Raw genomic sequence first — 15,801 nt, forward strand, 5'->3', positions numbered from 1 at the left:
CATTCCTCCCAAAAAAAGGCAATTAAGTCAGCTATTCTTTTCTGTCACTTCTCTGGAGGCTTAGTTATTAATGAGAGTGGATTCTAATGCACGGCACTCACTTATCCGCGGACCCTCATTGCGTTTCCAGTTGCTGAGAAATGGAGATTAGCTCTTGTTTCCGAACCTGAGGCCCTGAGACGTATGCTAACGTTATGGAGTTTATGGAGGGAGGGTGTCGGTCACTGATTCTGACTCGGATAACAAGATAAGGCCCCATACTTTTCGCTTTGTCGGACTCAAGCACTCGTATCTTGCACTCGCATTGCAGTGCAGATCCTCGCTACTACTAGACTACCGGTCGGACATAGCGACATGGATGCAGCGTAACTGTCGGATTTTAGCATCCGTAAGTCCAATCACAACCAATTGCATGGGGACTTTTCGCACGTCTAAATGTCGGGTTCCTGAGGTTCTGTAAATGCCGCCATTGCCACTCACTCAGCAAGTTGCATATAATAGTGGGTGCTTACCCCGTGAGAGTCATCGCAATTTGCTTTGAGTTTGCTATCGGTGAAATGTTATTGAGAAATCTGTTTCGCATTGGTAAGCAGACCGTGAATCAACAGTTTCTGCCAAGACTGATCTACGCGAGTTGTGCATATAAGCAAAGAGCCTCCAACGTTATCGGTCACTAGTAGTTAACGTTGGTTGGGGGTTTTAATGGTGAGCGGGAAACAAATGAGCCCGGCGTTGCCGCTTACATGGATTACCAAGTCTACCTATTTATCGATACAATTCACATGTTGACAATTTCTTCCATTAAATGCCTACCCCAAAAGGCTATATAAGAATACCTGATTGTTGGAAGCATAGGATACTAAATTCATGTCAGACTATTGTGTTATTTTATACGGCTCTTGCGCTATTCACTCTTGCGCCCCAAAACTTCGAGGTTAACTTGTCTACTGGGTAGCAGAAACGTTGACCTCGAAAGTCTTAGGTTACAAAAATAAATAGCCTAAAGGCTATAGTTTTAGTAGCATAAAATGACCTACTAATTTCATCTCTTACGTTCTCAGCGGTCAATTTTTCTGATACCCTGAGGGTTATCTGCCAACTAATACCCCTGGTTAACTGAAAGGGCATAGAGGTAACGTTATAGTTGTTGATTGAATAATCTCACTAATGCATCCCACCTCCAACACCAACCTGCTGAGTACCCTATCGACTCGATAGTTCTTCCAGTAAACGCAATGTACTAATGGTGATGGAGGGTGAAGTCATGGAGAAACCCAACTATGCGGCGTTGCTTACCCTATATGGGTCGTCCAGGGGCTACCATAAACCAGAGAAAGGAGAAGAAGCAGATAAGACATGAAATATTTGAATAATAGGATTCGATTTCCCTTGACTTTGCTGACATAAAATACATCTTGTTTCAACCCAGTATTGTAGGTCGGCACTATTAACATATCAACTAACGCATATTATCCAAAGGTAATATCAGAACAACACGAGATGAAAGCAGATGGTAGATCACTTGTCTTTCTGAGCCAAAAAAAATATATGAATTGCTTTCCGGATGCTAGTCAAATTGACCATTTCAGAGTTTTGAAAGAAGATTGTTCATACTATCCACAGTTGCATTAAAACAATTACCTTGATAGGTTATCTCTAACACATGTAACGACAATTGCTTGCACATGAGAGAGGGTCACATCGATACAACTTTGCAAGGCATTTCGACATTGAGCAGAAACGAGACTATCCATATATGTTCATTTGGGGCGCTGGTAGTAAGCACGCAGCATGATAGTGATAAAGGCAGAGAAATGCATACAACCTCATTAAAACGGATTGACAGGAAGCAGGAAACTTGGGCTCAAGGGTAGGATACAAAGAATGGCCAGCCTAAGCTGAAGTAGGTTAGAAATGGTAAAATAACTAAACATTTCATCCTTCAGTTATCTACCATTACGACATTTCCACCAAGGCTGTGCCGTGCACTGCCAATGATCTACCCAATGGAATGGCGCAGCAGGAAACAAGCAATTTCCTCAGATCTAGAGATTGATAACCCTCATACTTCCCCTATCCGTACACATGATCTATCAAGTCTGGGTCGCGCAGCACTCTGGTTGGTCCCTGAATGGGGAGCCAGAGCCAGAAAGAGGAATTGACCAGCCTTACAGGGCGCCTTACCCACGTCATAACATGCCGCCAACACCGAGCTCACTGAGCTAACGAAGCAGCTTTGCCTCAGCGGCACTAAAATACTCGAAGGACTCGCCGATCTTTTCCTAAAGCAGTATTAATGCAGCGCTCTCTACACCACCCTGTATCATATTGAGTATCACAGCTTCAAAGTATATAAGTCCAAGGAATTTCCAGTAATGAAGCATATCACAATCATCACAACTATCAAGACAACTACCAAGATAATCATCGCATTTCAATATTCTCTCATTCAACTACGAGCCACTCTCAAATCATTCACATCACATCTTACACAATGGGTAACTCAGGATCTAAATTCAACACCTCTCAGCTGTCAGCTGAAGAGCTTCAAGACATCCCAAACGTCATCCGCATGGCCTACCAAAATTCATGGAAGAAATATGCCTGCTTCACAAGCATGAATATCAGTCTTGGCCCACCCGACGCTGAGCCCATGTATACCATTAGCTTTACCAAGGGGTTATACGGTGATATCGTCCTTCACAAGGGTCCTACCCCCGAGTCACCAGCCATTGCAACGTCATCAAGAATCAAGCAATACCACGATGACTACCTCATCACGTTGCCTACAGGAAAGGGCATCCACGAAGAAACCCTGCGCCGACCCAAGGGTCTGAAGGGTCGCTTCTGGTTCGGGTGCCTCGTTGGTAACGGTTCAGAGCAGCGCGTTGAGCGCTTCGAATGGCGCCGTTCGCGTGGTGCCGAAGTCAAGAGTGTCGGACAGTCCAAATGGGGCGGCTACAAGCTCGTCCGTCTCGGCAGCACCAACACTAAAGAAGAATACTCGTCCAGCGAAGAGGATTTCCCCGAGGGCAGCAGCGCCAGCGGCGAAGGTTACACCAGCGATGGCAAGGAGATTGTGGGAGTTTGGGGAAATGCCAATTGCTGGAAGACCATGTCTGGTGTTGGAGAGTTTCAGTTTCGGGGAAGCGGTGCCACAGGCGAGTTGGGTAACATGTGGGCTTTGATGGCTGTCATGAGCTGCATGTCTATCTGGCAAAAGGTTCAGAGGGATAACGCTACTGCTGGTGCTTCGGCCTCTTCAGCTTCTTCCAGTTCCGCTGCCGCCGCTGCAGCTGTAGCATAAGTGTTTTGGTGGATTTGATATATAGAGTTAGCGACTTTTCTTTTGACGGGGTTCGATGATATCCATGTTTATTTATTATAGACCTATTTATTCAAGATTTCTTATTTTGTAAATCACCATTGACAGCTCTATCGTTGTATCAACTAGTCCCTGTATGTGAAGAGACCATCATGCTATTTCAGGAACGACGCGGGTTGCTAACACTCGTGCTTACATTCAACAATACTGAGATTGATATAAGTCAGAACAGTGGAAATTCGGCACAAAACAATCATGAGTAATGGCAAAAAAAAGAAAAAAAAGATATAAAGGTTCGACTTTGTCCCTGTGAGCAAAAGGCAAAAAACATACAACAGCGGGGATTCGCTGGTCGTCACCGACCCAACTACTAATCCGCCGGTTAGTGGCTTGACTATGGGAGAGCGGACGGGATCCCGTATTTTCCACTACCTTTGGTCGTATGTACAAGAGTATCTGTAACAGTAAAATATATAGGTAGACTTTGGTCAGTGATAGATACCTCGCAAGTGACTAGGGCGAGTTGTAAAGAAAAGAGATATAAGGGGCAGACGAAAGTATTACCGTATAAACACATGAGATTGAGTAGCAAGATATGTAATAAGTGCAAGCTTTAGTGTAAATCACTGAGTACTAGTCTACATTTTGGACAGCACTTCTGGGTGGGCTAATAAGCAAGGACATTTGTGTAGGTATAGCTTGGCATCCAATCTAGCAAGTAATGATGAGTTGAGTTGGTACCTAAGACGTATGGATCTGCCTTAGTAGCGAATCAAAAATCTACATAGCCTGTACCTCCAAGTAGTTGAATATCTGCCGGTGCCTGAAGTTCTTGTCCTGGGTCAAATTTCAAGCCGATCACAAAACCCAAGGTCACTCGTCTATAGCTGAACCAGGTACCGCGAAGCACGTAGATGTTCAACTGTTCACCTATGCTGCTTGTACTGCTTGTGATACTTATTACTGTCACTCACCGGTTTGCCCTACCCCGGTATATTGGACACTGGCGTGCGTGGCATATTTAGTCGTGTAAGAACTCAATTTACGAAAACATGTACACCCGGAACCTGCTAACGAACCGGAGTACCTATGTCATATGGTATGGAAACATGGACTGGCTGGCGAATAGAATGTCCATATATGCAGGTCTCCTATGATCAGTCCAATCAAGTACACATCCGCTAATACAACTACTGTATCATTCACACATGTACACATGAGACAATCTTCATACTCTCACAAATCCTCGTTTGCGACGTGACCGAAAACGCTCAATTCCAAAATAGAGAGGGATAATGACTCATGATGGCAAGAGCTGTAATGCTGCCTGAGGCTCAGGAGCTCACGTTGTCTAACGTGCCTTAGTACCTAGTATATATGCAACAAGCGTGCTTCCAGAACATCAAAATGCACCATCCAAATACTTCCACACCCGTCTACTAGCTGAAGGACACTGTGAACACAGTCTGAGAATTCTGCTGTCATTTCACTATCTGACATGGCCCTATCTTCAAACTCAACTTTTGGTAACTTGTTAGTACCGGCTGCCCACGATGACGATGAGAATCAGATTCGGACACTCTTCACTCAAGTCGTCGACCTTGGCATTGATTTCAGAGCATCTGATACAATCTTTTCGGAAGAGACAGAAGCTTCGCCAAGTAGAATCAGCTTTGACAAGATACCCGAGTCTGGCCTGTCATATGAAGAACTTATCCAGCAGTTCGCATCTGTTGCCAGCAAGAGCAGCAATTGGGGATCTCCAAATTTTCTTGGATTCTCTGATGCAGCCAACAACGTAGCTGGATTAGCAGCCGCCTTGCTAATTCCGCTGCTGAATCAGAATATAGCAAACCAGGAGATATGCTCTCCGGAGGCTACTTTTATTGAGATGGAGGTAGTCCATTGGCTACGAGAGACGCTTGGATACCCAGTACCAGAGACTTATACCAAAGCCAGTGGCATCGGCGGAGTTTTAACTCTTGGCGGGTGCCTCTCGAATACTATCGCGCTTCTGGCAGCAAGAGAGAAGTGCTTTCCTGGTTCAGGTATACAAGGCATCCCGGTGCTACCTACCAAGATACGTGTGCTGGTACCGAGTGTCACGGAACATTATTCTATACGCTCAGCTATGGCATGGCTATCACTGGGCGAGAAAAACGTCATTCGTGTTCCTGTTGACAGCAAATTTCATATGGATCGAGAAGCCCTGAAGCAAATTATTGACCGAGAAAGAGAGTGCGGAAACATTATCATGGCCTGTGTGGCATATGCAAATTGACGATCTGGATGCTCTAGCAAAGATTCTCGAAGATAAGAATGTTTGGTTTCATGTCGATGCATGTCATGGGAGCCAGCTTGCTTTTTCAGAAAAGCATCGTTATAAGCTAAGAGGTATTGGAAAGGCAGACTCGATCACGATCGACTCTCACAAAACCATGCTCGTTCCGTATAACTGCTCTCTAATACTCTTCCGAGACCCCAGTACTCACGTGGCGCTCTCAACCAATTCAGACCTGATCCTGAATACTCAGTGGTCGTTGGGTCGAGTCACCCCTTTTATTGGATCAAAAGCATTCGATGCGCTCAAAATTTGGTCTACCATCAAGCTCTTCGGAAGGCGACGACTTGGACAGATAATTGATGAACGTCTGGAGCTCACTAGCGCCATCCAGGACGAGGTAACACAACGGCCGAATCTCATTCTCCTCAACAAGACGGACATTAATTCATGTATGATGGTATACATCCCCTTCCAGATACAAGAATACTGCATCGAGAAAATTATTCCACTTTCAGACGCAGACTTGGAAAAGATCAACCTGATGAACCGTCGAATCAAAGACACTGTTCGTAAAGAGGGTATGTATTACATACACGGCTTCCCTTTACAAAGTTGTCCACACGAACGCTTCATCACTCCGGACAAGCAAGTCTTTGTATTGCGAACTATGAATGGCAACCCTCTATCAACAATCGAAAACGCCAAGGGCTTGTTGGACAGAATTGAGAGGTTAGGCCAGCTCTTCTTCTCAGAAGCTGGATACCGATGTATCCAAGCTGGCCCATCGTTGAATCACCTACGCAGAGCCGAAGACAAGCTCAGCCATAAGATACGAAACTTATTTGGGAACCAAGATTTCGTAGCTGTGGTTTATGGCTCTTCTGCACTGCCGAGAAACGCGATACTATCCGATATTGACCTCATGGTCTTCATCCGCAGTGTCGAACCTGGACAACGAGAGGACATGGTAACTGCCTTCCGATCCATCATGAACCAAGAAAGTATTCTAGTCGACGACGAGGTACCGCTAAGTCGGAAGCTCTCAATACCATTTGAACTGGCAGCTAGGGCAGCTGAATCTGGCCCTGTATTGGATGATGCAGGTGAAATACGAAGCATTTGCAAAACGCCCGAGTACCTTTCTTCAAACAAAATGCTGCAACGTTTGATCTTCGGTGTTCTTACAACACCCAACAGAATCATCGCGGCAAATGCGAATGGTGCAAGCTCATTTGAAACCTTGAAGTCCAACGCAGGCAAAACGCTGGTTGGTCTGATCCGCCAACTTCACCATGCTTCATTCAGTACAACCGACGAGTTTGTAAAACTCGCGATTTCGGACGGGGTTCGTAGTGGAGAACAGTATCTTGGCTATAAGGACCGTTCAGAGGTTGTGGAAAAGCTCAGTCAAATCTTCGACAAAGCTTATGGCTCTGAGTATGGACGACCTGTGGACCCTGATTCTTCCTGATTGAGGGCCTCTTATTTCTCTCCCCCGCTCCGAATGCCTTCCTTCTTTTGACCTTCTTGTTATGGGTGTCATTTAGTAGCAGGATGTGATTCTAAACGTTTTCGTTTGCGCGGGGGATGTTGAAATTGTCCCTTACGACTGAATTAGCCATTCTCTGCTAGTCTCAGATTTACTCTGGTGGCTTAATAGAGAACATACCCCAGACGCAGATCAACTGGCTCGCACAGGGATTTTCAGAACTATTTGCTTGCTGCGACGGTGTTATTCATTGAGTATGCGGTGCCTCATCCAGAAAGTGGAGGATCTCGGTCGACGGACAAATCCATGGTGTCGAATATTCTCAAAGCTGCATTGCTGCATAATAAGAAAATAATTGTTGGGACTGTTCCCATGAAGCTCAGCAATGTTGTGTCACCTGGGTGGTATAACTGTCTGAGGGAGTGGCTCATCAGGGATGATAATGAAGCAAAGGCTTTGGAGCAGTTCAATACAGTCAAGGGGCAGTATGATATCACACTCTGGTGTGTTCGTGATTAAATTTTTTCGAGGGTATCGCTTGCTATGTCGTAGCATGATGGATCAAGCCACAACCTCAAGTATCAGTAACCTGAATTCTCTTCCCAAGGACTTACCCCTAATTCTCTCCCTACTTCTGTGTCTACAATGGACTGGGCTCGACATATGGCCCGCAAGTTTCTCGATGGTCTTAGTCCTAGGGGGGCTACTATAAATGACGGATCATCCGTTTTCAGCATGGCAATGTACTTCGAAGACCCATCCCCCCCCCAAACAGAACCGTACGGTCCTTTATTCCCCTTTTGCTGTACCGCAACTCTCGTTCACCAAGTTAAATTGAATCCCAAGGTACCCGTTTTTGAAAATCAGATATCAGCGCTATTGTTCTGCTCAAGATTCTATTGCAAGTGATAGTTGCCACTGTTGCTGAAAAACTTCCCTCGGAAGAATCTATGAACCTCTATCTAGCTGTGGTCTGTACACTCATTACCTCATAGGATTTTAAGTTGCTACGTGATGCAAGAGTCTTGAGTTCACAGGAAAAGAGGAGGACGCGCGAGACATGTCATGAAACGACTGCGAACACTTGAGCAGCTCCTTTGCCCACCTAGCCTAGATGTCGTCAAGGTCCCAGAATGTGTTAATTAAGGAGTACTTCGTGTGGAATATAACGAGAAGTTTTAAATATTTATCTGAAACTCTATAATCTTTCTAGTAGATAGATATAAGTCTCATGATGGATAAAGTTGTATATAAAATGTATTTGTTGTAGTGAGTTAAGAGGAACACAAAGTTTACTCGTTACAGTGAGTCACAACAGAAGTTAACGTACACGTGACACATTTCACTCGTATCTATAACATTGCAACAACTTATCCTTTACTTTAGTTTTTCTCCTCTCATCACCATCACCGCAAGCTTTTACGATGTCGCTCCGCGCACGCTCCGCATCGCATGGTACAGCACCACTGCAGAACCTCACATATTTGCAACAACCTCACGCTCAGAATTTCAGATCTGTTCAAGCAGACTCTAGTAGCTCTGGTAAAGTTGTTGTCCTGAACGGATTTCCAGGCACAGGCAAATTCACAATTCTTAAACGACTTCAAAAACACCTCCCCAGCGACGGGACCTGTCTGCTTGATAACCATCTACTCATCGATCCGGTGGCTGCAGTAATTCCCGACCGAAGCGACAGACACCACGAGCTTCGTCGCTTAGTTCGAGCCCCTATCTTTGCAGAGTTAGGTAAACGTGCAGCAGAGGGCGACACTATTCTCATGACAGCATGTCTGGCCGCAAATAATCAGAGAGATGAAGACTTTTTTCACGAACATCTCGAAATTGCTCGCAATAAAGGCGTCCCAATCTACTGGATCAACCTACACTGCGATCCCGCTATTCTTGAGAAGCGACTCTCGACCCCTGAACGCCAGGAGGGCAGCAAGTCGAAATTGACAGACGTGTTCGTTTTGCGCAACATCATTAAAAGCAACGAACTCATCGAGTTTACCAATAAAGAAAACGACGATATATGTTTGATTTATCGGGAATTGGATGTGAGCGGCTCTGTGGAATCGTCTGTCGATCGTTTGAAGGACATACTTGGGCAGGTGTCTTGAATCATATACTGAAACACAGAGCTCCAACTTGCCTCTTTTCTGCTTTGATTTCAAGCTAAATCACAAGACTGGAGACGATATTGAGATACAATGTATTGTTGGTTTTGAAGGAGCAGGCTACGAGTAGTAAATGATATCAAAAGCCCATGTTGCAGTCTTCAGAGGTCTTCCATCCCCTTTTATCTTCGAGCTCTACTGTGGTCTCCACGGGGGTTATTAAAAGCTTTAAGTGCGCCATGCTATCGTTGTAAAAGAGAGTGAGCGAGTACTTCCTGCAATGAAGCTGAATGAAATATACGACATCGAAATTGGGAATAAGCACAGTAATAGTTTGAAACTCCTAAATGCTATTTCTCTCTAAAGCACCAGGGCCTCAACACCAACGCCACAAGACAATAATACAGTAGATACCTCGACATCACAAGTCGTCTTACACAAAATACAACAAAACCAGCCAATATTCAGAACACTCATTAGCAACCACCACCACCACCGCCGCCGCCGCCATCTCCTCCTCCTCCCCCTCCGCCACTACCACTACTGTCTCCTCCGCTACCTCCTCCACTACCTCCTCCGCTATCATGATGAGAACCGCCTGCTCCATCTTCTACACCTGTCCATCCCCACTGGCCTCCATCCTTATGACCACCGCCATGATGAGCCCCAGTATTTGAGACCCCTCCATAGATGTTCCCCACGAGGTAGCTCCCTCCATCATTGGCAGCTTGGGGGCTCGTAGATGTATACCGAGGACTGGTAGATCTGGGCCTGTTTACGGGCCTCTTTTGAAGTTGTTCCACAACATCTGGTATGCGTGCTGGGGTGGATTTGACAGGTGCTGGTGCTGATTTGGACTGATCGGTTTCTTCTTGTTTCTTTTTCCGTTGAAACTTCAAGTACTTTGTGAATAATTCTTTTGGAGACATTTTGTACGTGTGAGAGAATGAGAGTGTGTTTGTTTCTATGAGGGCAAAACGAGACTTTATATATCCATGGCCTACCCATGTCAAACCAAAGAGGGCTGCCTGCAATCACACCATTGAATATCCCAATGTAGCCGGGCGTTTCTAACCCAGCTGACTCGGCCGAAACCGAGGAGTCTCATGATCCTCTTCGAACATTGTAACCAAATAAGGTATGATGAGCTGTTTCAATAGATCTCTATTGCCTAAAGGCTTACTTTCCAGAAGACTGGAGCTGCCTGATAAGAATAGTCTATAAACACCAAGCTTTCTCCACCAAGGGTATTCGTCTAAGTCACACTTAACCATTTTTGCTACAAAATAGAAGCAAGAGAATTGCAGTGATTGGACCGTGGATTGATCGCATTCGAGTGCCTTGCTTGTACTTTACGAATCTTTTTTACTCAGCCTCCAACACGAGACACCATGCCCTCGTCACCACCACCAAATGTGCCTTGCCTCGCCTCGCGCTACGTCAGTAAGCGCTACGTGACCTGAGAATGATGAAGATTTACGAGACTGAACCTTTTCTCGTACGTATTAATAGAAGGGCTAAGCTGGATAAAGTGTTCATGAGGCTTCGTAGACCCCAGACATTCCTACATGTCTCGAAGATGTAATTCCGCTCACTATTGTTGGAGAGATTATTCAAGGCAGCCAGACTTACACAGCAAATACAGAGCCCAGCAACCAAGTTCCCTCATCACTAGATACACAAAACAGCAGCAATCTGCCATTGACCGCTGATGATTTAAAAACTTCATTCAGAATACCAGTAGAACCCAAGACTCTTTGTATAACCCCGATCCCGACTCGCGTGGAATTTGTCGAAAGGGTTGAGAATCATGAGAGTTGATTGTAAGCAGCACCAGACCTACCCGGCAATTCATTGCAGCACAATGAGAACGGCGACAGAAGGACATCTTACATCAACAAGATCAGGCCGCGTGGCCTAATGGCTAAGGCGCTAGATTTCGGTCCTCAGCAACTGATCCCTCTAGAGATTCCAGGTTCGACTCCTGGCGTGGTCGATTGACACGGCTGATTATCTTTTTGTCTTTGCTTGCGAATTTATGGGTATATAACAATACCTATTTCTGATGATTTCCTTTTTAATAATGCAGGGGGCGGATGGACGGACCTGGCTGCATGACGCAGGGTCTAGTGTCTACCGTTAGTGTTAGCGTTAGGTGTAGCATACCTGAGTATAGGACAATTGTATAAGGTAGCTTCTCAATGCGATGCCGTTCTGTTTCACAAAACAACTAAATAACATTTTACTGCTTCTTGAGAACTACTCTTTAGAGCATCTGAATTCTAGAGGTTTACTCAGATGTATCTGTAGCCAGCCCTTCATGGTGGCCAAGTGACAGCCAGCATTACCAGCATCTGACTCCCAACTCATGGTATCTTCATGTTACACAGCATCAACAAAAAGTCAACGGACGCTCAACGAGCAAAAGGTGTGGTTCCGCCCGGGATTGAACCGGGGACCTTCTCGGTGTTAACGAGATGCCATAACCAACTAGACCACGGAACCGAATCTTCTTGGAGCTTGATACCAGCTCACTCCCTACGTTGGAACAAGTTGCTGACATTGGAACATGGAGTATTACTCATAGCATCTCAATACAGTCATCCACAGACGAGTGCAAGACGAATCAGCACTAGTGACACTTCTATTGAAAGAGAATATAGTTGTCCTGTACCCGTGTAATCAACCAGACGCCACATAACCCATGATTCAGGACTCCCCCCGTCTTGATATATCTAACTAAAGGAGTTCATATCCCAATCAAAATTCTCCATATCCTGTGTATCGAACCCTTCAAACATAGCGGCATCACCTGAAGGATCCAGACTTCCACCATCAGTGGCAGACCCGAGTCCCATGTCAGACGGTACACCTCCCATACTGACATCGAGAGCTAGATTGTCAACCGACATGTTATCTCCCTGGACTCCTGAAGCAGCAGCAGCCATGGCATCTCCGAGAGCAGCAGTATCGTCTGCAAGGTTGAGTGACATGTCCGCTGGCTGAAGCATTCCTTGTGGCTGGGGAATGACCATCTGCGCCTCGACACGTCGGTGCAAACGTACTACATGCTCAGCCAATACGGGGTCTTCCTTCTGAAGCCTCCTGCAGCTTTCAACTTCCACCTTGAGAAGATCGCGGAGAGTTCGCTGGCGCTGAATTGGTGGAAGCATGTTGCCATTGGCATCCGTCACCGGGGCGTCTTTCACGGCATCGGGCGCGCAAACCAGCGACGTAGCCACGTCGTAAATGATATTAGCGCTTCCGGCCGCTGTGTGCTGTCTTAATTCCTCCAATATCACATGCAACAGTCGTTTAGGGCCCAAAAGCTTGAGTCCAGCCAGGATTTGTCTATGAGTATAAGACGTTGGCATACTGTTCATAGCAGGATGAATGCTCCAGTGAACAAGCCCCTGAATGGTGAGCTTGACAGCGCTGGAGAGACCACTTGGGGGCGTGGCCGTCCATGACTCAAGCTCGTTGAGATCTGTGCCTCCTGTTCGGCGTGATAGAGGAATGCTCTCCTTGAGAGTTCTCAGAAGAGGCTCAATGTCTTGGTTCTTGGGATCCCGACGTTGATATGTTCGCAGAGCGTGCTCCAAAGGCTTTGCGATAAGATTCTTCACGGATGAAAGCATCGTGCTTGCTTCCCCGGAAATAGAACTTGGAAGCAGGATAAGTTGCAAGATCTTGATGATGGATTTCTGTTCCTTCTGGTCGATCCATAGGTAATCTGCTAGGAACCGGATTGCTGGGACAAGAGATGGCAGCAAGAAGGTATCAACGAGGTCTGTCCGAGTTAGCACATGCCTAGCAGTCTGGAGGTGGGGTACTTACACTCTATTCCTCCCTTAAGGCTTTCATCGTTCAGATAACCATACGTGTAAGCGACCACAATGCTCTGGAAAAGGGGTGCCACGACAAGATAGAATTCCTGTGGTGGGCAGGAAGACATCAACTCGTCGCCAAGGCCACCGGCCTCTGTGTCAAAGAGACCATGGACCCAGCCGTTGATGTGGTCGTTCTCCCGCTGTGTAAGCTCGTCTCCTTGTCGCCCAACATGTCCCCGGCCGATTATCTTGGCTACCCATGAGTCTGGGGTAGTAATACCAATATCCACTGCGTTTAGGTTGTATCGATACGTAAAGGCGAATACAAGAAGAAGGACTGCTCCAAACTCCTCGTACACGGGCTGATATTCGCCTTGGTCTTCTTCGTACCGCCAGTTGTCGAGTAGCTGACACAAAGGCTCAAGTATGTTTGGCAATTTCTCGAACAGGAGGATAACGTCCAATGACTGCGGCTTTGCTGCCAACTGACTACAGAGCAGTTTCAGAGACATTGTCTCTTTGTTGTGGCATGATTGTCGTAGCACCTATAGTTTGTTAGATGCTGTCAAAGGGAGAACCCAAGACTACTTACCTCGACGAGGGCTTGGCAAACGGCCCCGACATTACCATCCGTCTTGTCAAGTTCCCGGACTAACCCTTGGATCTTGTCTGTATCAGATAAACAATCTTGTACCAGCTTGTCCTTGGAGTGTTTCTGCAAAGACGGCTCATATGAGAGTGAAATCTCGCCCAGGATCCTCTCAACATGCTCCCGTTGTACAAGCCCGTGAAGGACACAGGCGGCGCAGAACTCCTCTCTGATACTTTCAGTATACGGGTTGTTGTTTCTGGACTCATCAAACATAAGCGAAGCCGTGGGGAATAGGCTGGTGTCCACATGAGTTAGCGCTTCTGTGATGCAGAATTCGGCCGATGTGCCTGAGAAGCCAGGAGGTAGAAGCTGATATAGGAGCAAGGGGAGTTTGTTGATCAAGAATGAACGCAGGAGGTGAGCGTCCTTTTGTCCCTCATTGCGGAACACAGCATTAGCTAAAATGTCGAATGATGCCAGAACTAAATCAATGGCACTTGACTGAATGTCAGCTCCGTACTTGTTGCTCATGTAGGAGAACAGAGCATGGTCGTCCAGAATAGGGCGTCCAATAAGCTGGGCTAGTTAGCATATGATGTAGCCTAAGAAGTCGACACACTTACCGCAGCATTGAGATAGATGTATAAACCTGCTCTGGTATTGCTGACAGAAATCGGTGCTACCACAAAGTTCTCCAGACCAACAGTAGAATCAAGAAGTTCGTCCATGGCAGCATTGGCAACCTGCTTCTTCTTATCTGCAGGGTCAGAGCTGGCAAGAATCTCAGTGCGGAACAGTTCGAGTTTGTCAGCTATCTCCGGTATGAGCTGTAGTGCAGGTAAAAAGCTGGCTAGGCTTGTAGACAGCGCTTTTCGGACATCTATAACCAATCAGCACAACTGGTCGCCAAAGATAGATGTTTGGACGCTGTACCTTTGGCCAACGGTTTGCTTATAGCACTGACGAGAATGTTGTTCTCGCACAGGCGCAAGAGTAGTGCGACTAGAGCTGCTCGCGATGACTCCATCTCGTCTCTCAACTGGCCATTAGGGAACTGCTGCTCAAGCATATCAGCAGCGAATGCGGTTGCGGGCAAGGCAGTGGTGAACAATTCCATGAACTTTGAGATTATCATGGCCACCTCCAAAGCCGTCCTCGAATCTTGAATCGCCCTACCCTCGACTACGGACTTGGTGAGTCTATAGAAGAGAACCTCCTCAGCCCAGTAAGAGCTCCTCCACCGTGTGATATTCTTCTTGGGTTGCGCATCCTCCTTCCCTTCAGCCTTTTCTTTGTCGTCACTTGTTGCCTTTTCCTTCTCCTTTCCTTTACCTTCTTCAGTGTTTGATTGCAGGTGGTCTTTTTGAGTTTGTGCGTGAGCATGGGATGAAGAGTACTTGTACAAGGCTCTTAGTATTGACGGTGTGTCGACATAGCCCAGTTTCGTGAGGACTTGGAGATATGGGGGTATTCGAGGATCGAGGCTGCTATCGTCTGAAGGATGAGGGCGAAGGAAGAAGTCGGCGACAAGAGTAGGAGGTAGAGGATGTTGGTCGTGGACAATCTTGACGTAGGCTTCGAATTTATCTGTCTCGAGTCGTTCGGAAACACAGCGAGCGACGAACTGGCACCAGTAATCAATTGCTACGCGCATAGCGTCTCCAGCTGCCGCGGGGTTCTCCATAGTAAAAGAGGTTGTGTATCGATCGTCAAGGAGAGTAGAGGGTGGTGGTCGGTGTCGCGAGATGGATCAAGAAGGTTGGACAAAGAAGCTCTGAATCGCGTCCATAGAACAATGTCCTTCTAGAGAGGCTTGTTGTTATATAATTCCGTCTATCGGTACCTGAAAACGCCAAGGCTATCCAAAAAAGAGGTCCATTAGATAACAGATTCGTTGTTGAAGACGAGGCGCATAACTTATGTAGAGATCAAGCTTGAACTGTCGCGCACACTAAGTGTATGGGTGGATGTTGGTTCTGGGTAGTGCAAGGTAATGGTGGGACCTTTAATTGGAGTGCGGATTAATTCCGCCGTTGAAAGGGAACAATGAGACTGTGCCTTGTCAATGGAGATAGCAGCAAGACATGTCTCTTATATGTTATTTAGGTTTTAAATTGATTGGCACTGTCTGTACATGATCTCAAACTTTACCATTATCTCCAAT

At 46.3% G+C, this 15,801-nt stretch overlaps 5 protein-coding genes and 3 non-coding genes across 8 annotated transcripts; 4 read left to right on the plus strand and 4 right to left on the minus strand.

Annotated features, from left to right (window-relative positions):
* Positions 1 to 2,494: 2,494 nt before the first annotated feature.
* FGSG_07384 (uncharacterized protein) lies at positions 2,495 to 3,307 on the plus strand (the record flags this gene model as incomplete). The annotated part of the gene is made up of 1 exon (XM_011328847.1): positions 2,495 to 3,307. The coding sequence occupies one exon, from the start codon at positions 2,495 to 2,497 to the stop codon at positions 3,305 to 3,307; it is 813 nt and encodes a 270-aa protein (XP_011327149.1).
* Positions 3,308 to 3,651: 344 nt separating this feature from the next.
* Positions 3,652 to 3,767, minus strand: FGSG_20038. The gene has a single exon (XR_893039.1). It is a non-coding gene; the product is annotated as a 5S ribosomal RNA (ribosomal RNA).
* A 1,056-nt stretch (positions 3,768 to 4,823) lies between these two features.
* FGSG_13141 (uncharacterized protein) lies at positions 4,824 to 7,080 on the plus strand (the record flags this gene model as incomplete). The annotated part of the gene is made up of 2 exons (XM_011328848.1): positions 4,824 to 5,586; positions 5,624 to 7,080. The coding sequence occupies 2 exons, from the start codon at positions 4,824 to 4,826 to the stop codon at positions 7,078 to 7,080; spliced, it is 2,220 nt and encodes a 739-aa protein (XP_011327150.1).
* A 1,442-nt stretch (positions 7,081 to 8,522) lies between these two features.
* FGSG_13142 (uncharacterized protein) lies at positions 8,523 to 9,218 on the plus strand (the record flags this gene model as incomplete). Its single annotated transcript, XM_011328849.1, has 1 exon — positions 8,523 to 9,218. One exon carries the CDS (start codon positions 8,523 to 8,525, stop codon positions 9,216 to 9,218), a length of 696 nt encoding a protein of 231 aa, XP_011327151.1.
* Positions 9,219 to 9,691: 473 nt separating this feature from the next.
* FGSG_07386 (uncharacterized protein) lies at positions 9,692 to 10,144 on the minus strand (the record flags this gene model as incomplete). Its single annotated transcript, XM_011328850.1, has 1 exon — positions 9,692 to 10,144. The coding sequence occupies one exon, from the start codon at positions 10,142 to 10,144 to the stop codon at positions 9,692 to 9,694; it is 453 nt and encodes a 150-aa protein (XP_011327152.1).
* Positions 10,145 to 11,121: 977 nt separating this feature from the next.
* On the plus strand, positions 11,122 to 11,211 carry FGSG_20672. The gene has a single exon. It is a non-coding gene; the product is annotated as a tRNA-Arg (tRNA).
* Positions 11,212 to 11,646: 435 nt separating this feature from the next.
* FGSG_20673 lies at positions 11,647 to 11,720 on the minus strand. Its single transcript has one exon. It is a non-coding gene; the product is annotated as a tRNA-Val (tRNA).
* A 230-nt stretch (positions 11,721 to 11,950) lies between these two features.
* On the minus strand, positions 11,951 to 15,321 carry FGSG_07387 (uncharacterized protein; the record flags this gene model as incomplete). The annotated part of the gene is made up of 5 exons (XM_011328851.1): positions 11,951 to 13,005; positions 13,053 to 13,590; positions 13,638 to 14,213; positions 14,261 to 14,517; positions 14,571 to 15,321. 5 exons carry the CDS (start codon positions 15,319 to 15,321, stop codon positions 11,951 to 11,953), a joined length of 3,177 nt encoding a protein of 1,058 aa, XP_011327153.1.
* Between the last annotated feature and the right edge of the window lie 480 nt (positions 15,322 to 15,801).

Source organism: Fusarium graminearum, chromosome 4 (assembly GCF_000240135.3).
Source record: "Fusarium graminearum PH-1 chromosome 4, whole genome shotgun sequence".
Taxonomy (NCBI): Eukaryota; Fungi; Ascomycota; class Sordariomycetes; order Hypocreales; family Nectriaceae; genus Fusarium; species Fusarium graminearum.